General features: G+C 40.3%; 1 protein-coding gene across 7 annotated transcripts; it reads right to left on the bottom strand.

Moving 5' to 3' along the window:
* Positions 1 to 351: 351 nt before the first annotated feature.
* scarb2a (scavenger receptor class B, member 2a) lies at positions 352 to 25,651 on the bottom strand. Of its 7 annotated transcripts, none has more exons than XM_042420552.1 (15): positions 25,520 to 25,650; positions 17,176 to 17,236; positions 14,156 to 14,483; positions 9,097 to 9,254; positions 8,761 to 8,908; positions 8,114 to 8,308; positions 7,234 to 7,325; positions 6,182 to 6,301; positions 5,603 to 5,781; positions 3,437 to 3,555; positions 2,806 to 2,879; positions 2,630 to 2,681; positions 2,388 to 2,540; positions 906 to 953; positions 352 to 570 (listed from the first exon to the last, which is right to left on the bottom strand). In XM_042420552.1, exons 3-15 carry the CDS (start codon positions 14,276 to 14,278, stop codon positions 439 to 441), a joined length of 1,593 nt encoding a protein of 530 aa, XP_042276486.1. In that variant the 5' UTR covers positions 14,279 to 14,483; positions 17,176 to 17,236; positions 25,520 to 25,650; the 3' UTR covers positions 352 to 438. The 7 variants fall into 7 exon arrangements, with proteins under 7 accessions (XP_042276486.1, XP_042276487.1, XP_042276490.1 ...); XM_042420553.1 differs by having other exon boundaries at positions 14,156 to 14,338; XM_042420556.1 differs by lacking the exon at positions 17,176 to 17,236 and having other exon boundaries at positions 14,156 to 14,338.
* Between the last annotated feature and the right edge of the window lie 31 nt (positions 25,652 to 25,682).

Below are 25,682 nucleotides of genomic sequence, written 5' to 3'. Positions count from 1 at the left end.
ATCATGCATCCGTGTGCAACAGCGACACCTATGCTACCGTGTTCCCTCACAAGATTTTTTTACGGAAAAAAGGCTTGTCCCGGTCGAGCCCGCCCGGAGTCCCTTCATGTTTAGGGGCCCGACCAGGACGGAAATGAGGAATATAGTGTGGGAGTTTGTTGTGTTACAGTACGGCAGGCAGTGAGGGCCATGCTCAGCAGGTAGAGTAGAGGATGACAGACAGTCATAAGAGGGCTCAGCGAGAGGAGCAATGTCTTTGTTGACTAAACATGTACTGGGGGCTTGTGTCCCACCCCCCTTTCCCTATCCTCCCCCACCCCCCCAAAACAAGTGAAAACGAGCCCCGGTGTGTAAACCCCCACCCGTGGTAATGTAGCACCCCCGCACTGCTCCCTCAGCCCCCTTCCTGAGCTCCAGACTTAGGGAGGAGATCCTCGATCAACACTTCTGGGCCTCCACTGGAGACATTGCAATGTAGGAGCCGTTCCTCATTGGCTGACTGGCCGGCGTTTCTGACGACTCTTCGGGCTTGTCGCTGACCTGAGTGTAGGCCGTGTCGTCTTTTGCCGTCTGGACGGGGAAGAGTCAGGAGGAAAGAGCGTGTTACTAAAAACCACTGACAAGATGTCCAAACAGAAATACACATACTGTTTGTTTTATGTTTAACGCTGACGTTAAAATGGGAGTAGATGTTTTGACTGAAATGTTCACAGTAAAAACACATCAATCTAAATATCGAGCACAAAACCACCACAGAAAATATTAACTTAAAAAAAAAAATAAAGCAATTACACTGTGAGGCGAGAACTTATGAGCAATTAAGATAATTAAAAAATGATAATAAGAGATGATGGATAACAAATTAAAAAAGGAGAATAGCAAACAAGGCAAAAATGAAGACTTACAGTAAAAGAATGAAAAGCTTCAGTAAAATCAATACGTTTTACTTCATTCTAAAACAGAAAGGAAAAAAGGGGGGTTACAGAAAATTAAAATTAGAACATGGTTAATACAACACTTCTTCACATTGCAATTAAGCTTCTTTAACATTCTCTCAACGCTAAAGTCAACGTCGAACTCTGCCACATGTGTGGACGTTACATCCAGTTGTTGGACATTTTGGGAGATAAGATTTCTTGCTAACAGTTAGATGAGAAGATCGTTAACGCTCTCATGTCTCTACGCTTAGCTTAGCTTAGCTTAGCCTGGCTCTGTCGACAGGTAACAAAATCTACATTAAAACCACAATGTGTTGTTTTAACACTTTGTTTTTTGTGCGAATTAAACCAACAATACCGAAATCTTTTTAAACAGATTTATATTTTATATCTCTTGGATAATATTATATTATTTTATTTAATATTATTCTGTAATTTGTCTGCTTTTTACTGTAGAATTTTATTACAGTCTCTCAAACGATTAATCGATTATTAAAATAGTTGGTGATTTATTTAATAGTTGGCAGCTAATCGATCAACGTATTTTTGCAGCTTTAATAAATGCTATACAAATAAAGTTATTATGAACAATAATGTGTTAATTATTGAGTTTTAGAGGTGTTGGTAGGTGAATTTTGTTACCTGTGGACAGAGCCAAGCTAGCCGTTTCTCTATGTTTCCGGCCATTATGCTAAGCTAAACTAAGCTAACTGGCTTCAGGCTAGAGCTTCATATTTACTGTACAGACATGGAAGTGATATCAATCTTCTCATGTGGCTCTTAGCAAGAAATTTAATAAATCATATTTCCCAAAATGTCAAACTATTCTTTTGACAACTCGCAGGCCTGCCTCTGGACAGTGATTGACCTGAACTTTGGTAATCTGAAGGCAGTGAGGCCAGTTTTCATATCAGCAATCCTGGAATACTGAAGATAAGAGGTGAACATGTGCTGTACTTCCTTCTGGGGACTACTGCAGTTCAGTGCACTTTAGCACTCATAAGATGCACTGACTAAAAGGGAACTGGGAGGGAGATGCTTTCTTCCTGAATACAAAGATTCATCGAAGATGCATCGACTGTTAGAAAATGTTCAAAAAAGATAAAAAAAAAAAACCAAACAAAAACACCATTTGATCCAGAATTGGGGGGGAAAAAACTGCTCATGCTCGCTTTGATATGCAGGAATCATGCAATGTGTTAGTTAACATGCGCGTAGCTCGAGGGTTAAACCTGCTGCAGCTCAGTGAAGTTAATGCAAAAAACCCAGTCAAACTCAAAAACTCTTTAGCTTTTACTGTAACATATTACTAATATCTACCATCAGTCTAGGTCACATTTACACTGTGAGCTAATGTCAGTGGGTAGCACACACTTTTCACTCCGGGGGGGGGGTAACTGTGTGGATTAATTCTACAGTTTAGTCCAGAGCCGCAGGGCTACTTCCTACCTTCTTCTGGCGGTTTCGGCAGAACAAGACGACAAGGACCAGCAGCAGAATGACACCCAAACCCACAATGAGCAAGGGGAAGTTTGACACAAGAGTCACGATTAAGAGCAACGTCCTCATCTGGGCTGCTGAATCATCGTCAATAGTTGCCGTCTAGAGTTGAGAGAGAAGGTTATTGACTTGTGTTTCACTTATCGGCACACAAGGTTTATTTCAGATTATACTAAAAACGGGTTCCTCACCTCGTTGACGAACATGATGGGGAAAATGGTCTCGTTGATGAACTTGGTATTGCTGCGGGGCAGAAAGAGAGAGACACGGGGAGGTCAGGAAGGACATCTGGCTCAACATGTGGCTGAAATAAGGACAGTGTGTGTCAACAGCGATGTGGGTCACAGTTCAACAAAGTTCGACTTACGGGAAGCCTTGAACTCTCTTCAGAATGATATTGAGCTGAGCTCTCTTGCAGGCACGAATGGGAACCCCTGTGGTCTAGAAAAGACAAAAAAAACATAACTTTTAGTAAAAGTAGTAGGTTTGGAAATATAAAAGAATTCATGTGGTTTCCAGACTGACAGACTGCCACGTTCTGCATTTTTAGTCATTTGAATGATTTTTTTTTGTTATTTATTGTTGTGTACAATATATATCATGAATATTGATTTTTGCCATATAAATAGGCAACTTTATCCCTGTTTGTGCACATATTTTGTTTAATTTTAAATGTGAATTGAAGCTTGACAATTCAATTTGGAAAATAGAAAAAAAGAACGAATGTAGGTTAAAAAACTGTTATAGCACTCAGAACAGTGACAGCTAAAATCAAAAATTAACATTTTTAAAAGTATTTTCTGTTTAATAATGTAAGCTTGCCAAACAGAATACAGAAAGAACCTTAAACGCAAATAAAAACACGTGGCCATTAGTTGAAATTATGATCAAAACAACATTTCTCATTTAGATAAGAACTCCATAAGTCAGCAGAGCAAAAGGTTCAACACAGGTTCAACCTTGTTCTAATCTGTTGGGATATTAAATATAAGGCGTACCGGCTGCAGGTCGAGGTACGTCTCGTGTTCCTCCTTGTTGGGGTGGAGCCCGTCGATGGCTTCGATGTATTTGGGGTCAGCTTGATAAAAGTGTGGGAAAGAAACCACGATGGGAGCGCCTTCAGGAAATAAACAGGATAAATACATGAGTCAGTGGCTGCTCATATCCTTCACTGATTCATTCACAACAACAAGGGCTAAAAAAAAAGATAAAAGAAGAAACGTGAGATAAGATAAAACCCTATCTGGTATTTTGTGAGAAGTCAGAATACAAACCATATCTATAGTTTATATATTGTGGCAGATAGCTGAAGAATGTCTGTTTCAGGTTGTAATGAGTCCAATTAATGATTAGCTGACACAGTAAAAACACGAGAGCTTCTGAGGAACTAAACATCCGTTTAATAAGAAAATTCACATCTGCTGGAGGAGCATTAACAACTTACTGTTTTAAATTCACTCTATTAAATTGATCGATTGAATGATTTAAGTGTCCTGAACCACACGGCGCCGACGACCACAACGATCACATGGAAAATCTTAGTGTGCAGATCCACAAATTCAACAGAACAAAACAGAAACTATGAAGGACACATGGTGCTTTACGTGTTTTATACAGAACAAAACTCTCCTCCTAACATCACATATCCTCCAGACCACCAAACTAAACCAGATTTTTTTTTTTTGCTGGATTCTTTCAAATGGCGAAATCTTAAGTTCGCTGTATATTTGTGCGCCGAAATAAATAATGAGATTCATCCTAAACACCACCAGGATCACATAAAAGACATTAACACTACTCCTCAGGCTATAAATCTGCCTACCTCAGTCTCCAAGGATAAAGTATCATCCTTAATTGTTTATTTCATGTGCAGCAGTTTAATGTTGTCTTTTTAATTAATCAATCTCTTATTTCAATTTGGATTGATTCTTTTGTAAAGCACTGCCTCAGTGTGTTAATTAGGCAACATAAATTAATCGCCTTTCCCTTAGAAATACTGACGACACCCTCAGAGATTTCTGGTCAGTTTTTTCATTATTCAGATTATTCATATCTCATTTATTTACTTTCTTTTACATTTTTGCACTAACAGAGATTCAAATTCTGGGGCAGAAATGGTGAAACCTTTTTTTTATTTTGTATGTTTTGGCCAAAAAGTAGTCAAATTTAAACATACTGAGTCTAAAAAAATACTGCTGCTGTTGCTAAAACTAACAGGATATACATATAAAAAAAGACCTTTATGTTTCCTATGTCAGTGGTGGCTGCAGCCAGGTTATATATTTACTTCTCTTGCACTAAATTGCAACTGTATATGTTTAAAGACAAAAAGCGGAAGTAGCTTTGTTCAATCAATTCTACATTTTTTTTTTCCATTTAATTCGAAACTATGAAAGCGGATATAAAGACAGTTGAAATTTGAATGACTTTCTGCGGTTGAAGCTCTTCTGTTTTTTTTTTCTTTTTTTTTTTTTAGACCACACAGGCAGTGGCAGAATGACACCAGTTAACACATGACGACGGAGCTCGGCCTCGATTGGCTCTCAACGAATCATCACTAAAATCCCTCCAATAGCGCGTGTTTGCATCAGATGAGTCAGAGGAGCTGGCAAAGGCAGCCAATCAAGATGTGGGTATTATAGCAGTTTAATCAGTGGCAACCTACTTTCACAAATAATTGCATACGGTTTTTGACATAGTTTTAATACGACAGTATATGCAGGAACAAAATAATGATAATAAAAAGGATTTTAAATGAAATACACTTAATACAAACTGGGGTAACAGTAGCATTTCTCTCTGTGATAGTACAGTATCTTCATGTCAGTCAAGCACAGTGGAGATTGCCTTATCAGTGCAATCACACTCCACTCAATGACCACTATAAAATACTTCAATAGCCGCCACACACAGGCAGCACAGTTAATCATTGAACCACGTATTGAGTAAAATCTCGCATGCTCAAACAGTGGGAGATATCAGACACCAGGCAGGGGACGCGGTTGCTGACTGAAAGGACATTTTTGGGGGCTAGAGAGGGGGGAACTATGTCATGAGGCTGGTTTAGAGTCATCAAAGGGAAGTGGGTCAGGCGCTATGGTAACTGAGGGGGTCGGGGTAGAGGCAGGGGAGGGGCGGGGTGAGGAAACAGGCGGTGCTCCTACCTTCTCGACAAACGCTGACTTTAAGCACCCCGGTGCCGAGACAGTCTCCAGCTGGCACGCAGAAGCCCGCGTTACTGGGGTTGTCTTTAGGGCTCATGAGTACGTCACTGGGGGGTGCGAAGCGGTAAGCCTGGATGCCTTTCACGTCCACGTCTTCCACGTACGCTAGATGGATTGACCTAAAGGGAAGAAACACTCGAATCTCAGTGCCTATTTCAGGATATAAGAAGTCTAAATAAAGAACTCAGGAACAAGGAACACCTCTTATCATGTTCTTATTCTTTGCTTTTCCAAGCCATAACCATAAAACAATAGGTGTCATTTACAAGACAATCAAATATCTAACTTTCTCTATGACCATCCCTAAGTCCAGGAAAAACTATTGACATTCCTCAAAAACATCCCACGTGTGTTTCTCAACAGTCTTATCAGAAGCAGTTATCCTTATCAGTGGATTCATAAGCATATTATATGACTGAGATGTCGTTTCCCAGCAGATAAAAACCATACTGGAAGTTCAGGTTCTCGCCCCGCCTGGATGCTTTGACTATAAACAAATTTCCAGTCATATCAGCGTACCTGCAGAGATCAGCAGCAAAGATGTAAAGCAGCTCATTCCTGTTGATCAGAGGGTGGAAGACTGCGCCGTCCGTACCGTTGATCATGTTGCTCTGATTGGAAGACCACCACGACATCTCCCTGTTGAAACGGAGAGAAAACGGGATGTATTGGCGCTTGGTGGAAGCTGCCTTGATTTGCAAGCAGGAATCTACCAGTGATGGAAAATAACTTCATACATTTACTCAAGAACTAAACTTTACTGGAGTATTTCCATCTTAAACTATTTTATACTTCTACTCCATCACATGTCAGAGGAAATATTGTGCTTTTTACATCACTATATTTATTTGACAGGTATAGTCAGCGGTTGCTTTTCTGATTAAGATTACACATAAAACCACTTTTAAACCACTCTAGTTGTGACCTCTTGAAATGTTTCAGATGTCTTTGAACTGTTGCTCCAAACTTCTAAAACTAACTTCTCAGATGGTTTCATTTAACAGTTTAGGACCCAAAGATGTAAAACTCTCCAATATTTCAGCAAAAAAAAACCCCAAAAAGATTCCAAAATCCAAAAAATGAAAGCAAATTTGTGCATCTCACAACAACTCTGATTTATCGAGTGAATCTTTGGAGGTCAGGAACCTAAACTAAACTGCCAAACTGCATAAAAAGTAGTTTAAAACAAGCTCCTCCTCTACTTTCACTTTTGATAACTATGTTTTGGGTACTTTTTGCAGCTAATACTTTTAGGCAGAGCTTTTGCTTAAATAAAGGATCTGAGCGTTTCTTCCACCACAAGAATCTACCTATTAATGATGATTACACTAAAAGTGCAAAGTCATTTTGGATATCCAAATATTTATTTTGCAATCATGTTCTACCTCGAGCCAGGGAGCAAAGGCTCTCTCCTCTGGACTCTCATACAAGTTGTGTAACAAAAGTTGATGCCAGTTTCATGGCTGGGAGGAAGTGGAAGCTAAGTGCTGACAGGAAAGGGTTCCCTTTCACAGAGAAAGCAGGAAAAAGGAAAAGTCTGACACATGAAACTGCCTGATGTCAGCGTTTACCTCAGGCCGTTCCACGTGTCGATCTTGCCGTAATCCAAGTAGTTCTCCTCGCCGGTGTGGAACACAAACTCTCCTTCATGGGTTCCGTTTTTCTGTGGAGGACAAGACGAGACATGAGGTCCAGACAAAAGCTGCTGTGACAGACGAGTGCTGAGGATACAGCGGAGCGGCGCTGAATCAGAAACAGTGTTTATGTCTGGTGACAAAAGAGCGTGGAGAACGTAAAAGAAATACTGCTTTGTGTTTGTTATTGACATGCCTCGGTGTCTTCTCGGCAGACTTTTACACAATAAGTCATTAGCAATTTATTGAAGAACACAATTAACGGTTATTTTAATTGAGGATTAATCATTTTGTCACAAAATGTCTCAATGTCCTTGAGCCGAAGTTGTTTAATTTGCTTGTTTTGTTCAACCAACAGTCCAAATCCAAAAGATAGTAAGTTTAATATCATACATGACAAAAGAAAGATTGATCTTCACATTTCAGAGGCTGGAAGCAGTGAGTTTTAGGGATTTACGCGTGAAAAATTACTGAAACGATAAATCGATCATCAAAATAGCTGCTGATTTAATTTTTTTTGTTGATTGACTGATGGATTTATCAAACTAATAGCTCTATTTATCTATTTTAACCCAAAATGCAGCCCCCAGGATCACAAGGCCTGTGATGTCACCGCAGGTGCCAAGACGCAGACGTTACTTAATACAAAAACAGGAAGTACAAGCGTCTTCCATCAGCATGTGGCCAATCTCACTTCTCTTACATGATGTTACCACAGGCTTCCTCTCGTCTGTTGTGTTAGTAACCCCTAACTACCGGCGCACACAAGTAAAAAATGTGTACTGCAACACCTAAGGAAGTAAAATCTCCAGCTTACCTTCCACATCAGCCCAAAGTGTTTATCCACTTCAGGCTTAATGGAGTTGATCTTGGTGAGAAGAGGGTCTTCGAAGCCCCACAGAACCTCATGGACGGTGCGGGTAAAGAACAGCTCGATGCCCTGGCTCTTCAAGTATATAGAAACACCCGTGCGCAGGAAGAAGGAGTAGGTCGATAACTCGTTCATCACCGCCTGGGGAAATGTTACAAAAAAACAAAGAAAAAAAACACCAGGTAGATTAGTGGGGGGGGGGGGGGGGGGGGGGGGGGGGGGGCAAAGGTCATGAGGATTCTCACCACATTGTTTAATTTCCATTTGTAATACTTTATGTAATTTGGTGGAAGAGCTAACGATAGATGCTTTGCACTTGGCTTGTTTGTCTTGGCCTGACCTTAATGAAGTTTACATGTTCAAGATATCAGAATGTCACAATAAAACGTAAGAGGACAATAGCTTGGAGTGTGCCAGTGGGACGATGAAAGATGTGTGCCAAAAAAATGTTCCAGCACAAACAGTGATGTTGACAGAAAATTTAACACATATGCCAATCAAATGGCTTAAGCTCACAAATCTACAGGACTTGATTAAGCGGCGGCTAAAGGCAATAATGACACACGGAAGTTTTTACAGATATGATGTCTTACCACCAACGGGATGTTGACAGTCCTGATGATGTCAACCGTGGGGTCACCAGCTGACTTCTCGGGCACAAACACAAAAGTTTTGGGGTTCAGGGCGTAAATCTTGGTGCCATTCTCCAGGAAAGTGACATTTTCCCTTGGCCTGTACTCCCTGGAGCGGAAAGGGTGCGAGAGAAAAAAAAACACAGAGTTTACATTGGTCAGTTAGTCCAGATGTCTTTTGTTTTGATTTCACACGACAACAACAAAATGATTCCAGATGGACCAGACGCAAGATGGCTTCTCTAAAAAACAGGACCTAACGAACCGCTATCCTTTCCCATCAGTATGCAAAGTTACCTGTAAGTGTAGGGTCCGATCTGTTTGACAGATGCCTTGCCGCCTGCTAAGAACTCCTCTGGATTGGTCACATTGAAGAAGTAATACTCCATATAAACAGGTGGAGGAGGATTCTTCCATGACTCAAACACTTGGCTCTTCTCCGTCAAAGTAATTTCCTGTCAGCAAAAGAAGAAAATACACTTTCAGATTGAGAAACAGCAAAAAAAAAAACAAAAAAAAAAACAACAAAAATCAACAGCGACACCTCCTACAGCATTATGTGTTGAGTATCTAAAGAAATGCCAACAAACCATTTGGTGGGATAATGTTTTATTCACATTCAGGCACTTTTCAAAGCCCTTCACTACTCTGAATGAGTGCCATCTGAGAGCACACATGGCACTTTCTGCGAAGAGCTGGTGCCGGGCCAAGACCCCAAAAACCCAGAGGGAAGCAGAGAAAAGTCCTTCATAGCTGAAAAAAACCGTCAGGACAGGCAGAAAAAAAAATCTCAGTAAAAACTGCACACATCCCTGACCTCAGCAAGCCTAGGCAAGAATCCGACCGTGGGCTAGACAGCCCACACAAATCCAGCAACGTATTGCAAAAACAAGACATGACGTCTCCGCAGAATTTGCCGTTAAATGACACGCAATATGTCAGGTGAGGTTTTTTTGAATTCAGATTATGAGAGCCAAAGCGACCACAAAAAAGGTAGTAGCTGGTTTCATTCTGATGGGGTGGAGAAAAACAGGTTTGAAAATGTATGTGAGTAGTAACCGTGTGTGACATAAACCTGGCTGCCACATGTCTAAACAAGAGTAACGGTGACTTTAAACTAGATCATTAAACTGTATATGCACAAACAGCCTTTAATTTCAGTGAAGAAAAAAGTGACTTCAGGTGTTTGTAGACCAGGAACATAAACAAGCTTTTATTTTTCCATTCTTGGGGAGGGGGGGGGCAGAAAATGAACCGCTTCCTTTTGTGTCCGTTTCATGGCGAGTTCCTGAAAAACCCAAACCGTCTCTAGAGTACAGTGAAGCCATACATTGTCTTCTGCGTTCTCACAGGCACTTGTTGCTGAGAAAATATAGCTTTAAGGTGTGGCTGGAAGTTCCTGTTTGGCTTCCAACTTCCGGCAATCAAACGTGTTGTTGCTTATCTATAGAGTTGTTTGCGGGATCTGTTGCATCCTTTCCTCTTTGCTACTTCACAAAAACCCACGTTAGATCTTAGAGGGTTAGTCAAAATAACCACTTTGATAGCTTTGCATTAAAAAAAAAAGGTCAGATGGTTCAACTAAATGCAAACCTATTTGGCTGATTTGGTTATGTTACAATGAATAACACACATTTACAGAATGATTAGAGATACATGACATTGATTTCATTAAGCTTATATCTACCGCTTTTCATTTCAACTAAAAATGACTGATGCTGCACAGCCCCAATCTCAGATTCAAACCAGGAAACAATGACCTGTCGCGCTTGACGTCACAGCTGCGTAACTACTTTAAAAGAAGTGTCTTCAGAATTAGAGATGACATATTTAGGACGAACTCGGGGTATTTAAGAGTTGCGAATCTCCTGAGTCTTAATCATTCTGCATTAATTAAGAGCTGAAGTGAAGCCAGGTAATGCAAAAGGACACTCCCGCAGAGGCATGTGACCATCATGAGCTGTCAGTGCGCTATGACGGACTTAAAGGGAATTGTGCTAAACCAGCAAAAAAAAAACCAAAACACTTAATTTGTTCCCTTTTTAAAATAAGTTGCATACTCTATCACTTTTGAAAACAGGCCTCTGTCTTGTCTGCCGTTTTCCCTGCAGCGTTTGGGGAAAGACTTTAACGTGTGACTGTATCCGGTGTGAGTCCTTGTGTTTGCCAACCTTGAACAAAGGTCTTTCAAAAAAAGGCCTTCGTCAAAGATATATGAACGCCACTTATCTCTTGGAAAACCTTGATCTATAACCAACAAAAACACAACTGAGGGACGAAGCGGAGTGGTTTGTCAGTGTAATCAAAAAAGAAAAACAACAACAACAACAACAAAAAAAAAAGTGTTCGCTAGAGGCAAGGCTGAGTGAGTTACAAGGTCTTAAACTAAACAGTGACGGCAATGTAAACCGGCTTTTATTCAAACAACTTCAGGCGCAGTTTAGGTGTGGTGTGACAAGATCCTGCTTTGATCAGCGTGTGCAAAAAAAAGTCAAGAGGGCAAATTAAAATGAAAAACAAAGGAAGAATATTTGAACATTCTCAATTTAAGGCACATTTTGAGTCAAACCAGTACCAGCACAACCTTTTTCTTGACTGCTCAATCAGTCATGCTACCTTGGAAAGGTGCGCTCTCCAAAACACCGCAGAGAGGAGTGGCGTGTTTGGGGGGGGGGGGGGAGTTTTTCCTTTCCAGTTTTCTCGTCTCAGCAGAACAACTTGGGATAGGCCGTGAAGAACGAGAACAACAAGGTGCTATGAGGTTGCTCTCAGGCAAAAATCGTACCCTGGAGGCCAAGAAAGTCTGTCAAATTCCTTGCATGACTTTTCCACTTCTACCCTCCACACCCAGCTCGACAAGACACACAGAGTCTGTGTCCCGGAGGTAGCTTTGAATGGTCCCAAGCAACTAGGCTACATCATTATTACAGAGAGCCACATGCAAACATCAGATTAGGTAGATTTTTGGAGTCAGTTCAGCATGTTCGGGCCCGCCTAATTCAATGGGAAGACTGTGGAAAGAGGATTAGCTATGCTGTCATTCTGTGTAATCGCGAGCCACATCAGAATTATCCCCCCCCGTTGATGAACTCTCTTAATTTGGGGACGCCGCTGTGCTTCAGAATGAGGGAAAAATGAGACGCGGACCTAAATTTAACCTCGGGAGGCCAAATCGTGTAAGTGAGGCAGCTGTTTGTGTGTCCACTACTTGGACAAAATAGTGTGTCAAGCTTTTCTGCTGAGCTGTTCCTGTTTTTTTTTCTTCTTCTTCTTCTTCTTCTTAAGTGTGTGTGTGGGGGGGTGACTTTGTGTTGAGGCAAAGCGGAGAGATTTTAAGCACAGATTATCAGTTGCACAGAGCATCCAACCGACACTGTGATACATGTCAAGGAGAGGAATGCGAACAATTTGAAAAAGGTCAGTGGCGGGTCTGCAGGGTGGGATACTGTGTCAGCTGCCAAACACCCCCCCACCCTACCGAGCTGCCACCCCATCACCCCTACATAACTACAGCAACAGGAAGGAGGTTCTTAATTCAGTTTTTCAGTACGCCTCACCAGTAACAGCCCAGCGGTCTCCAGAAACGAAGACACGCCACTGCACTAATTCACATGTCAAATCATATTTTTTTTTCCTCCACAATTTGCTGGGATCACAAAACCAAATAAATTGTTGTATCATGTGACCTGTGTGTTTTTTGCTTTGTACTGTTTGTTATTGTGCTGTTATATGTTTTAACTGTGACCCGCCGAAGGGACTGCAGATGAAAATTAGCCATAAGCTAACTCTGGTACAGTACATCAAATGGTAACATTTATTTTTAACACTGTACATGGTCCCAATAAATACATAAATAAATGCTGAGCTGCCTCTGGGAGGTGAGAGTGAATGTGTAGATTTCAATACAACTGAAGTCAGAAAGTAATGTTTAGCCTGAGTGGATGCCATAATGTCAACATGATCGCTGACTCATTACAAAAAATGTGTGTGTGTTGGCTAACTTGTTGTAAAGCAGAATTCATCTCAGGACAGGCTGGTGCAACTGATCAAGTCTTGTTTTGCAGTGATTGATCTGTGAAGCAGCTGTAAGACTTAAACAGACCGCTGCTGCGATTTTAAGAATATTGCGCAGGTTGTGCTGGATTGCTATGCATTCAAACCGGTTCATTTGCTGGATCTGGAGCTTATATTTCCAAACATTTAGACACAGACATACATTTTACTGCACCTTTTACCTGTCAGACATAAATCTAATTCAATGTCTTGTTGGTTTGTCTACATAAAAAGGGGATAACACATCATCTTCCATCCACAACCATGTAAAACTTGTTTTTAGATCCACCACTGGAAGTCAGGGACTCCCTCCCTGACTCGCCTCACTCCCTTCCCCCATCCCTCCAGACCTGCACACCTCCCCCCCATCCCTCCCACCTTCCCAACATCCCTGCTGGCTGAGATTTCTACTACTATTACTACCGGTAAACCTCCCCAGAATAGCCAACCATCGAGTGACCAGCGTATCAAGCCCTTTCATTATCAGAAATGTGTCACCAGGTCAGGATCGGATTGCTGGACAGGTCATCAAAAAAAAAATAAATCCCCACAGTTATCAGCCAGGAGGAAAGATCATATCATGCCTCTTTCCTTATTTTTCCACACTGCCTGCCATTCAAGAGAAAAAACGGAATCCTGTGATAAATGGAAATCATAAAAATGCTGGATATCCGTAAAGGAAATTATAAAAATATGTCAGAGGATATAAAAATGCCAGAATATTAGGGAAAGGTCATGACTCACCTCTAAAGAGTCACTAGTCCCCTTATGGGAGTTAAGGGGATTTTTTTTTCTTACATTGAGCTAAGCGTCTGTAACTGTCGGTGCTTTTGCTCAGTGTTACAAGCAACTGGATCATCTCTCTATATACACACAAGCATTAAACAAAAAGCTGTACAACCATGCTGCTGCTGTTGCTGCTGCACAGACTCGGATCATGCGGATTCATGACGGGGAAAAGCTTCATCCCCGCAGAGCTGGAAGCGGAAGGTGCTGATACTGCAGCACGGTTATAAAAATAAAAATAAAAAATGAAAATGACCACTAAAGTAAGCATGCCATATTCAAGATAATTTTACACGGGTTGATCTTGTGACCTCTGCATGTGCTGCCACCAGTGAGATGCTGAATGCGCATGATTGGCCACTGCAGATGAAATGGTCTAACATTTAAACCCCTGAAGTGTGAAAGATGGAAGAAGTGTGAAAGATAGAAACAGAGAGAGAGAGAGGAGGGAAAACACACATATGAATTGTCAGCTGAAATAATTCCCTTTATAGCGTCAGAAGAGAGCGAAACTCACCTTTTTTAACCGGCTGTGGATCATTGTTTGGAAGACTTGAGCCACAACCAGGGCGATCCCCACTATGAGGAGGTGAGCGCACACGATCCCGGTGGCGTAAATGGCACAGGATCTCCGAGTCATGATGCCGGCTTTAATGTGTTGTCCTCTCTTACGAGCAGAAAAACTTCACTGAAGTCGGAGCTTAAGTTCACAAAAAAAACCAAAACAATTAAAACAACTAAAGACAGCGAAGGCGAGGTGTAGGACCGTCAGTCTTCGGATCAGCCGTCTCGAACGGGGGTTTAAACTTCTCTCTTCGCCACCCTGGCGAGGTCTCTAGGTGAGGCTGGGAGTATCAAAAAAATAAACAAAAAATTAAAAAAAAATGTTGGCACTTTATTCCGAGATAGCTATATTAACACTACAGCGTGGCTAGAGCGAGCTGCTCGGAGGCGGTGGTTGAAATGAAACAGCAGCTCTGAGCACATCGGGACGTAAATGAAGCGCCGTCCACCTCCTCCCCTTTTCCTCTACGCATTAATGAACTCGGTCAGGCGAAAAGCGTCGTTTTGCTGTGGCTGCATGGGCGGTGGGTGTGCGTTAAAAGAGAGGAAAAGGCGGTGATGGGGTGCCTTGCTTACATGCCTGATGTCACCAGAGCAAAATAAATAAATAAATAAGAAAAGCATATACAATTAAAGTGCATAAAAACATGTATTTTCTCTTATATCCGTGCCTTTAAATGCTATTTATTTTGCATTTAGGCTAGTTAAGCAACTTCTACGAGCTTTTTTTTTTAAACTTTGTTTTACATTAATGCTTTTCTGTTGCGATAATACGTGAAGTTTATGGCATGAATGTAATAAAACAAGCACAAGGATTATGAATGAATTAGCAGCAGCGTGCTTATCCGCACGGTAGTACTCCACCTGGCGACTTTATTTAATGAGATTAACGGAGGGATGTGTTGATGTACATGTACAGAAAAACATCATAAATTCATGTTCATAAAAACAAAAATATGTCACTGCAGTGTTTTGTTTCTGCTTCTAAACACTCTCTCAGAGGAAATATGCAGGCGGGAGATCCGTTACCTTTTATGAAGCATCCGCTATCTCGCCTCATCGCGTCTCCTTAAATAAGCTCCGCGTGGACATGAATAATGCGCCGTTCGAGCGACCAACGATCGTTGACGCGAGCCCTTTGTCCGACCAGCTCGGGCTCTCATTGGCTATCGCCCTCACGGACCACCGTCTCGAGACCACCCCCTCTGGGCGCTGATTGGTCAGACGCTGGTGAGTGCGATGTTGAATTTGATCGACTGATTTCGGGGCGGGGCTCCTTTAAAGGGGGAACCGACGACGTGATGCTTCTGGCCGGGCAGTGAGTGGATGTTCGGCGGCCACAGCGGAGCCCACTTTAACCATAGATGATGTAGTGAAATACCAGAGAAATGCGAGTGATTTATAGACTGCATTAAGCTCATCATGAGGCCACTAAATATTGACAAAAACGAGCATTTATATACTTTCCATAGAGGAGAAATGTCACTGCAGAAGTTAAAGTATCAACAGTATTGTTGACATAATGTAATATAACCTTGAGTCAAGGTTTTGGTAATAACAGAGCTACACAAAAGCAATTCTCTTTGCTGAGAAGACTTTATAAAGAATTTCAATGACTTACTAGAAAGTAGCATGTTGGGACTATCTTGGTGAAATAAAGTGAATTTAATTGACAGTGCATTTAAATGAGTGATTTCATCTAAAAGAAGTGGATCTACAACACATGCTTGCACATTTAATTAGTGCAGGATGTTGCAGCATCATATACCAACTATAAATGGTATGATAGTTACCATTTACAGGCCCTCGTGTTATCGTAAAGCCTTTAATGTTTCAGTGGGAGCAGAAATGGTGTGAATTCTCAACGTGACACGAGGCAGGAAAAACAGCAATGACATTAAGTTTGCAGCAACACTCGAAAAAATCCATTTGTTTCGGCACAGCAAACACTGATCTGAGCTATGCGACGCTTGCCTGCTGGTTAGACAGTTTTTTTCAGAGCTTTGGTCCAGTCAATATTGATTTTTGCTTAAAGGAAATTTTTCTGAGTGTTCATTTTTCACTATGATTTGGTTCTAGCAGCGATAGGAGCACTAGTACAGTGGTACTGTGTTCACAATGGCGACGTTGTGTGTCAAGCATAGGGGAAGTATGAATTGCAGTTTAGATTTCCTTGAATGGGAAACATCAACGATGGCATCACAATCAAGTGTTGAACTAACAAGCTTGTGGCTACTGTTGAGGCCAGTTTGAAAAAGCACCAATCCAGATGGCCTAATGGACAACATGCAATCTAATGCTTGCTGAAGTTAAAGTTTCACACCTCTAAATACCATCAGGACTTCACGTTTAAATGTCAGAAAAGGTCAGAGGTGACTTTCCCCGGGATTCTACAATGCCTTTTGGATTCTGTGGCACTCAAAGCATCTAACTTCTGTAAGGCTGAAACTGGACACTGGGAATTGTGAGCCACCACCATCCTTATTTACAGACAACACCAACTGCTTATCTCAAGAGAGCTTTTACCCACAATTCTGCTGGATGAGATTCCAGTTTAGATACAAGGTTACCTAATGAGAAATCTGTCACCACTCAAACAGCTCCACCAGTCTTTCATCCAACCGGCTGCAGCTCTTATATGCCTTCACAAACAAATCTGAATCAGATGCAATAAAGCTATCCTCTCTCATCAGCTATCTGTTTCTCATTGACTGGGAGTTATTTGGGGTTTGGTTGGTGGCCAACAGTTTTGGATACTTCCTGCTATAAAAAAATGCTGTATGGGCAGTAATGGACGGACTGAAAGGTGAACGCGGTCATGCAGTCACCTCTTGCATAATCCATTCCTAAATAAAGCAGGACAAAAGAATACCACTTTTCCTCAGGAGGTGATATACATCATATCATTTGATGTTGCTTACTGGAAGGAACTGGCTGGGCTGGACTCTTAACATTAATGTAATTGAGTGTTACCTCATTGTGCTAAGCCTTATGGCAATCCCGGAGGATGGGAGCTGCAGGAGGGGGGCGGCATCTGTTCAAACAAGAGAAGTAAAAAATGCTAAAGAAAATCATCAGGGGGGAAGGATAACAGTCAAGTAATGCAGCAACATTGTTTCTGCCAAAAGAAAGGGTGGGAGGGTGAAGAGGGGTAAAACAGTTCAACCTTTGTGATGGTCTCTTTTTATGTTTGGTCAACAGAGCGACACTGATTTTTTTCTTTTTTTTTTTTTTTGTTGTTGGACTTGTTGGAAGCTGAAGATATCCAGCTTTGAAGGGCTACACAAAGCTATTTGATGACTGGGGATCAACATTTTTATGTGAATATCTCTATGTACAGCATGATAAAAGGGGTTCATGGATAGAAGAAGGCAACCATTCATACACGCCACAACAAGGAGACTTTATCCAAAGGGTAAATAATTTCGGACAAGTTCCTCCAATGGATCTGGGTGTCTGTTGTCTCCACAAATCATTCATTGTGTTCCGACACATTTTGTCCCCCATCAAAAACAAAAAATGCACCAATAGCTTTTAGTTTGCACTTTGAAGACACAGCTAAAGTGCAAATGTGGCTAAACAGCAAGCACATTTATGCGGACACAAATGTCTATTCATGAGTTAGGAAAAAAAAGTATTCTGTGAATGTTTCATACATTCTGCGCAGTCAACATTTCTAAGTTGTCCGTGATAACTGCAAAATGGGTTATGCGCTAACTCACGTGGGCTTTACTTCACATTGTGTTTAGGAGCAATTTAAGGTCATCGTCCTCACACATCCAATAATTACGATAATAGCTCTATTGTGAGTCAGTAACTCAGTACCTCTGGTTTATTCACATTTGAAACAATTTGCTTTTCAGTAAAACACAGGCGTTAGTTTGACTAAAGAGATGCTCATGACTGTCAGGAAAATCATGTTTGAAGTTGATGGGTGGATTCACGGTGAACTTTGCAGAGGCTAAATGTAAACTACTTTCAGCTTGCTCAGGAACACGCAGTATGCAAACATTGATTCATATCTTTTAGGCTAACATATCCCTCAAATAAAAATTTGTTATGCTGAATTCATCTGCAGCACTGTACAAATAACGGTGCCGACGCCCTAAGTCACAAAGCTATCTGAGGTCATGCCTTCATGTATCAACAAGGTAACAAGGATAAACAGGCGTGTTTGAATTGAAGTGAAGTACAGAAGAACAGGAAGGTACATTTAAGTGTTGAGGCAAACATTTCATTCATTTTAAATAAATACATCCCCTGCTATGTGTTGAGAAACTCGCACAGCTATTAAGTTTAAAAATCAATAACTACATTGTTTGTCAAAGTTCATCATTGACCATGAGCCACTTAAGGTTAAGTCAACAGCTTTTTCCAGAGCTTTTAATCAGCAGTCTTTCTCAGTGGACTGAGTTTTGGATGCAGTTGAAAGCTCCAGAAAGAGCTAGTGGAGTTTGAGTTGAGTTTTTTTGTTGTCAAATCTAAAATGATAAGATTACCTGAATGTATTATCACTACTACACTTGCACAATGCAAAAGATAAGTGAATTCCTGTGTTGTAGTTTAACATACAACACAATGCTCTATATCAGCTTTAAATATTACAATTTAAATTCTAGTTCTTTATAATTTGGGGAAATTCTACCATCCTAACTAGGTGATGTAAAAACTGCATTGTAATCAAGCACAAAAGAAGCCAGCTTTTCTTATACATAAACTGTCGGAGGAAAAGTATTTTCTCTTGACAGCAACAATCTGCTCTCTGTAAGATATCTATCATCCAGTCACCAACCACATTCCATCATCTATCATCCCTATCTGCAGTTCTCTCCTCATATCAACACAACAGAAACAACTCTAACACTTTTTGTAAATACTGCTTGACATAAGCGTTGCCCTCCACCCCGCAGGGCTGCACTGCGGTGGAGCCTGGTACCGAACATTAAGTCACGGTACTTTCGAGGCTAAGACAGGCTTTGTAAGGCAAGAGACTGATATACAGGCATAGTTGTGGGGGTGGAGACTTGTGAGGAGTGCCAGACCTTTTCACTGGAGGTGATGAATGCAAACGGAGTCATTAAGTGCTATGGGAAGAGTACACTACAGTGAATTTATTTCTGCGTTTATTTATTTCATGTTCTCCTTGGAGAGAAGTACAGTGGCCGAAAGAACTTGCTATGTTGCAGCCAGTGGTGGAAAATAACTAAGTACATTTACTCAAGTACTGTACTTCAGTATAAGTTTGACGTACTTGTAGGCCCTATTTTACTTCAGTAATTCCATTTTATACTCTAGTCCACTACATTTTAGAGGAAACCATTGTACTTTTTACTCCACTACACTGACAGTTACTTGTCAGATTAAGATTTTACAAAAGGGAAAACATAGATAAACTTATGAAATACATTGCATTGTTAAAGGTTTAACCAATGGTTGCCAACCTTTTTGACTTGTGACTTCTTACAGAAAAGCAGCGTCTTGTTGGCATCTCTTGTAATGTTTCAGACATCTATGAGTTGTTAGCTGTTGCACCAAAGAGAGATTTCCACTCAGATGGTTTCATTTAAATATTTTTTTTAAGTTCAAAGAGGTAAAATTAACCAACTTTTCATAAAAACAACAAAGGTTAGGGAAAAGCCCCAAAATGAATACACATTTTGCTGTTTTTTTGCTCCATTAATCATCCCACAACCTATCTATTGATATCTTAAGCACATTTTACTGATGATATGTTGTACTTTTACTTAAGCAGGATTTTGAATAAAGATGTTTACTTGAAATGAAGCATTTTTACATTGTTGTATTGGTACTTATCCTTAAGTAAAGGATCTGACTTCTTCCTCCACCTCTGGTTGCAGCAGAAAATAGAATTGTAATATAAGAAACCAAAATGAGCGATAAGAAGAAAAGCTGAGAGATGGGATCCAAGCTGTTCCTTTGTAACTGTATGTATTGTATATGCTTTCTCATGGTCAGTGATGGACTGACCATAGCATTCCTTTGTTTACCTAGGTGGGGTTCATTTCCCACCATTCAACTAATGTGTTTTGTAACAGGAGACAGCAACTCATTGTTCCCACACAGAACGACAAAGTGTTAATTTAAGAAATCAAAGAGGAGCCGCTGTCGCACGACATTACAATGGCAGAAAGACAGTCTTGTTGATCTAAATAACAACATCTTTTCAAAACATGATATGTGTTCATCATGATTAACAAAAAAAAAATTGTGGTGATCTTGCTTAGTCCTGCTGTCCCCAGGGTTGAGAGGAGAGTTATGCAACAATATATGCATTGTGCATTAGGCATAGCCTGACAAAGCCAGCCCACAATTTAGCTTCACTCATTAAATTGTGAAGGGAAGAACTGAGGCTGCAAGATGTACTCTGGCTTTGGGAGGCTAGATAACAGCAAACAGTGACAGTAAGTAATACGTTACGTCATTTGAAGGCACTAGGAATGTTAAAACAAACTTTATACTATATTATTTCTTATATAAGAAATGATTTAATCTGCAACATTAACAGGCAGCCTAAATAGAAGCCTTAAAAATGTGTGAGTGTTAGTCAATTCATTCATTAAATACCAATGATAGTGATAATCTATTAATTGTTTTAGTCATTTAACAAGAAAAAATGTCAAACACACTCTGGTTTCAGCTTCTCAAATGTGAGGATTTGCTGCTTCATTATAAAATGAATATCTTTAGTTTTTGGACTGCTTGAAGACGACACCTTGGACTCTGGGACCTTGTGATGGGCAGTTTTTGTAAAGTAATGATTACTTTATAAATGAATTTTGAAAAGTCACCAGATTCATCGAGAATATAGAAATATACAAAAACATATTCAGAACAATAGCCTGAGCATGTGGTGCCAATATCTTGACTGTTAATGAAGGTTTTAGGGAAAACTTGAGGAATCTATTAAAATGGGGATGTGAAGCTCGTTCAGCCAAATAAATGTCAACGTATCAAAAGTTGACAGGACCTTGACCACAGGACTTCTGAGAAAGGGATATCTATCATGCCAAACCTGTATTGTGTCCTGTACAGATAGCGTGTTAGGAGGTTTGCACATCCTTTCTGGTGTATTGTTTTCTACAGTTGCTCAACATCCTAAAGGCTGTAAGAGGTTGTTAAAAATGGCAGTAAACTTTTTCACTGAAAAGCCAGCATGCTGCTAAACCCTCTGATTTTACTGTAAACAAAAACATTTCCTGTGTATCAGACCAGTTTCCCCCAATTGTACTCATCCTGTTGATGAGAAGTAGAAAGTCTCTAGAGGAAAATTAATGTTGTCCTGTTGCTTTGATTTTTTTAATTTTATTGTGCTTGTGTGGAATAAATAATCAAATAAAAGAATGCACGTCATTGAGCAACCAATCAAAAGTGTCATCAAGTTTCTTCTTTTTTTTTTTTACTCTTTCTGGTCTAAATAAATGTAAATAAAGTGCTAAAATAATGACTCAAAATTACTATCATCAGTATCATTTGGATTTGTTTATGGATCTGTTTATAAAAGTGGGATTTGTTTTCAAATTGTATCCCCTCACCACCGCTGCACTGATCACATCAGGCATGTGGTAAATACAATTAAACAGTAGATACAGTTGTCCGCATCCTAATATTTTCCATCCATTCGCTTCCAGATTTTTTTCTAAAGGGGCTGAGCTTTCCAAAGTCAGGCCATCTTTGCACAACCATTTAGAGGGCGATTTGTAGACAATGACCGATTTCGTAGGTGTCGTATTTCAATATTTATAAGTCAGGACGCATGAGAAGGAAATCCTCCTCAAGAGGAAAAAGAAAGGTACGGTATGTAAAATGCGGAGAAAACAAACTCAGGCGCTTCCTCACTGCAATCAACAAGACAGATAAGAAGATTAGACTGAACTCCTTGTGAGCGTGCAGGACCTAGAACTGCTGACAGATAAAAGTTGCATCTAAAAAATGTTAACTTTTCAGGAGCTAAAAAGCAGCCTTGTTCATAGCCGACCAACATGTGTATTTGAGTTTATCCAGGTAGGTATAAATGGATTTTACTGGTCAAAGGATAGTAGAAGTTGCCCATTCCTCAGAAGGCTAGGTAGCTTTTAATGTGAGTTAATAAAACATGAAAATAACCTCCAGTGGAGTTAAAAGTTTTCCAATATCAGCTGCAGTTAGACAGAGAATCTCCTTTGCTTTTCTTCCCTTATGAGGAGCTTACTTAGAAACTAAGCTGGCAGTTTCATGCTGGGGATACACTGAAATCTGAAAGGTTCAAATGTCAACATACACAGTATATCTCAATGTGGATGCAAGGTTTGACACGTGCTTAAAAAACCAGAAACGGTGAATTCAGGTCATCAGCAGACCAGAAAGGAGAAGGGATTCAGCTGACCTGACACTCGGCCTTTGCATGTCACTATACAGTATGTCACGCCGTCTGACTAAGGTATGTGGGTGAAAGATGTCACAACACTTTGTTGGGAGGAGTGGAGTGACATCAGTGAAGTTCCATCAACGATTTAAAGTCGGAAGTTCCTCAGAGAAAATGGTGCAATAGTGACGTAACATGGTCATGACAACATTATCCATTCATTGATCCACGTAGCTGCTGCATCATGTCGCCTCAGAGCGGTCCTGTGACAGCACGAGGACTCTATAGGCACGAGTAGGAGGCTCAGGACAGCTGGAGAGATAAACAAATCCATTCACAGTCTACAGTCAAGGGGCCTGTAGTTGCTGGCATCAAAATAACCGCATAATAATAATATGCTGTGTGTTTATTTGATTTTAATGGTTTCTTTGCAACCAACTTTAAAAGACAAACAATAAGAGTCATACAGTTGTCTGACCTTTCAATCAGCTGATGGTTTCTCTTCCAAAACGCAAAAACATTGCTCTAATTAAAAGTTATTCGGAGAGTCGCTTTCAACACTGTCTTCCATTAGGTGATAACTCAACAGGTGGTGCTATACTTCAATTACTCCATCAAAAACGGGATCTTGTAGGTTAATTACGCCAAATTTAACACTGAGTAAACAGTGAATTGAAGCTGCCCGTGATAGTTTTAAATCTCAAATGTTTATTCAAATCTCATTGTTTTATGGCTGCATTCAAGCTGGCTGTGTCGCTGGCAAACAAACTAGCAGACAGTTCACTGACTGCATTGAAACTGTTTACTAAGTTAGTTTGTTGCTATAAATAGGGATCATCAGCTTTGAAAAAAGGGGAAACAGAAGTCTCTCTGTCTCAGCAGTGTTTTCCCTGGTGGCTGAACAGCAGGAGAGTCCGGGGACCTGAACTCAGGCTAATTAGTTAATTCACCAGCCCTGAAGGGAATGACATGATTACACTCAGTCAACAACAATCACTATTCCGTGCAACAGAACTTGCCATGAATGTCTCTATAATCTTAGCACATCTTGATTTTGCCAAGTGGTTGTTGTCCTGAGACCAACATTTTGGGACAACAGCTGCCTCAGCCAATCAACGTTTGTGATGCCCCAAAAATTGCCCAGAATATCCCTAACCCCAAGGATCGCAATAGATGAAGCAATATCATGGGCAACTTCTGATGTTAAACATTACCCTAAGAGTTGCCTCAGTGTATTGGATAGATTTTTGACCCTAGCTCTCACTGTTGCTTGCTGTCTGCAGCATTGCCCATAAAATTGCAGAATTTATCACTACCCTAAGCTCAACCAACATCAAGAACAGTGGGAAGTTTATGCTTTGTTAGCTAAAACTAGATATTTTTCTAGTGCCCTTCAAATATGAAAATAAATCAAATGTGTTTTTGAGTCAAATATTATTTATATTTACAGTACACATTAAAAGTTTGGTTAGTATTGGCTTGCTAGCTTGCACATGTTTGCTAGCTAACTAAATTTTTAGCTTTTTTAGCTAGGCATGCTATAAAAATATCAACATCTAAATATTACTTTCAGATTGTTTCAATTTTAGCCAGAAAGATAACAATGCTGATCGGTTCTGGCTGGTAGCAACCTGGCTAACTGTTAGCTCACCTTTGCAAGCTAATGTTAGCCTACTTCCATGGTGGCAAAATGCTAATCTATAAAGCAAATAGCAGGGCTTTCTCTGATGACATCACAAACGTTGATTGGCTGAGGCAATTGTTGTCCTAGGGCTATCATACAAAATGTTGGTCTCAGGACAACAACCACTTCACAAAATCAGGTCATGCATAATGTCAGCATCCTTAGAAACTGACCGTAAACTTGGGGAACTATCTACTGTGAGAAGTACAGAACAAAGAACAACAGTTTAGGTAAATTGGCAGTAATACAAAGAATCACAAAAGCAGAAGCACATTGTTTAGCATACAGTAGATTAAGCAGTGGTGGTACTTTTAATCAAGTACTGTACCTAACAACAAATGTATTATACTTGACAATTTAGGCAACTAAACAGCTACAGCTACAGCTTCCACAACACAACAGCACAACAGCTACAGCTTTCTATTACTTAACAGATAAAAGATTTTCACAGAAATCATACAATCATCTTATAAATGATTAGGCTTTGTAATAGATTAAAAGTACACAAAAGGAAATGAAGCAGTTGAAATTAGCTCCCCTTCAACCGGCTACAACATTACCATGCTGTTGTTTTGTTTTTAGGTACATTTGGCTGATGATGCCTATGCACTTTCATTTAGGCTAAGTGAAATGGATGCATCAGGACTTTTACTTGTAATTGAGCATATTTACATGGTGATATGTCTAGTTTTACTTAAATAAAGGATCTGATTACATCTTACAATATCTAACAACATCTAAAAACTAGATAGTATTTAGGTGGTATATTTCAGCAATTACACATTTTATTGACAGTGATTACAGATGCCGTGATTGCATGGGATTTGGCTCAGGAGTCAGGATGGTATAAATTTAACTGCCAAATTTTCTAACAATGAGAGCCCCCTAGTGTTCAAATACCGCACAGTAAGCTCCACACAAAGGAATCTTTATAACTTCATCTTTATGACTATACATGTGCGCCCGGCTTGTCCAGTCATATGGTAAAATTAGTGAAACAGCTAAACCTACAATCCCTACTACTATACCTATTCTGGGTGAGTTTTGTTTATACCATAGTAACTGTGACTCAGACAACACAACAGCTGAAACCACATAGTTTAACACCCTATAAATGGAGCTATAAATATAACCTCTTGCTGTTGTGAGTGAGCAACTTGACTACCAGTATATACACATCTAGACGCCATATAAGTCCACACACACCCAGCATAGCAGAAGAATAACATTAATTTAAAAGGAAACATCTATTCTAGGTTTATGTATCCCACCTTTAACATGCTGTGTTTGCTGCTTCGCCGATACGAGCCATCTGCAAAGATGAGTGTAAGCGTTTAATTTCATATAAAACGACTGATTAACGTCTCCTCAACAGTCCGACGAATTCCCCCGCCGTTACCATGGTTACCGTGCAACAAACTACTTGCCTTGAAG

The sequence above is a fragment of the Thunnus maccoyii genome, chromosome 9, assembly GCF_910596095.1.
Source record: "Thunnus maccoyii chromosome 9, fThuMac1.1, whole genome shotgun sequence".
NCBI lineage: Eukaryota > Metazoa > Chordata > Actinopteri > Scombriformes > Scombridae > Thunnus > Thunnus maccoyii.
The sequence above is the reverse complement of the archived record's forward strand: the minus strand, read 5'-3'. Positions and strand labels throughout refer to the sequence as shown.

Excerpts from the sequence above, each read along its gene's own strand:
- scarb2a (XM_042420552.1), bottom strand. The coding sequence starts at position 14,278 with ATGACTCGGAGATCCTGTGCCATTTACGCCACCGGGATCGTGTGCGCT. Across the intron at positions 9,255-14,155 it reads TCCACAGCCGGTTAAAAAAG|GAAATTACTTTGACGGAGAA; the intron begins GTGAGTTTCGCT and ends TTTTGCTGACAG. Across the intron at positions 2,880-3,436 it reads CGTACCTCGACCTGCAGCCG|ACCACAGGGGTTCCCATTCG; the intron begins GTACGCCTTATA and ends TGTCTTTTCTAG.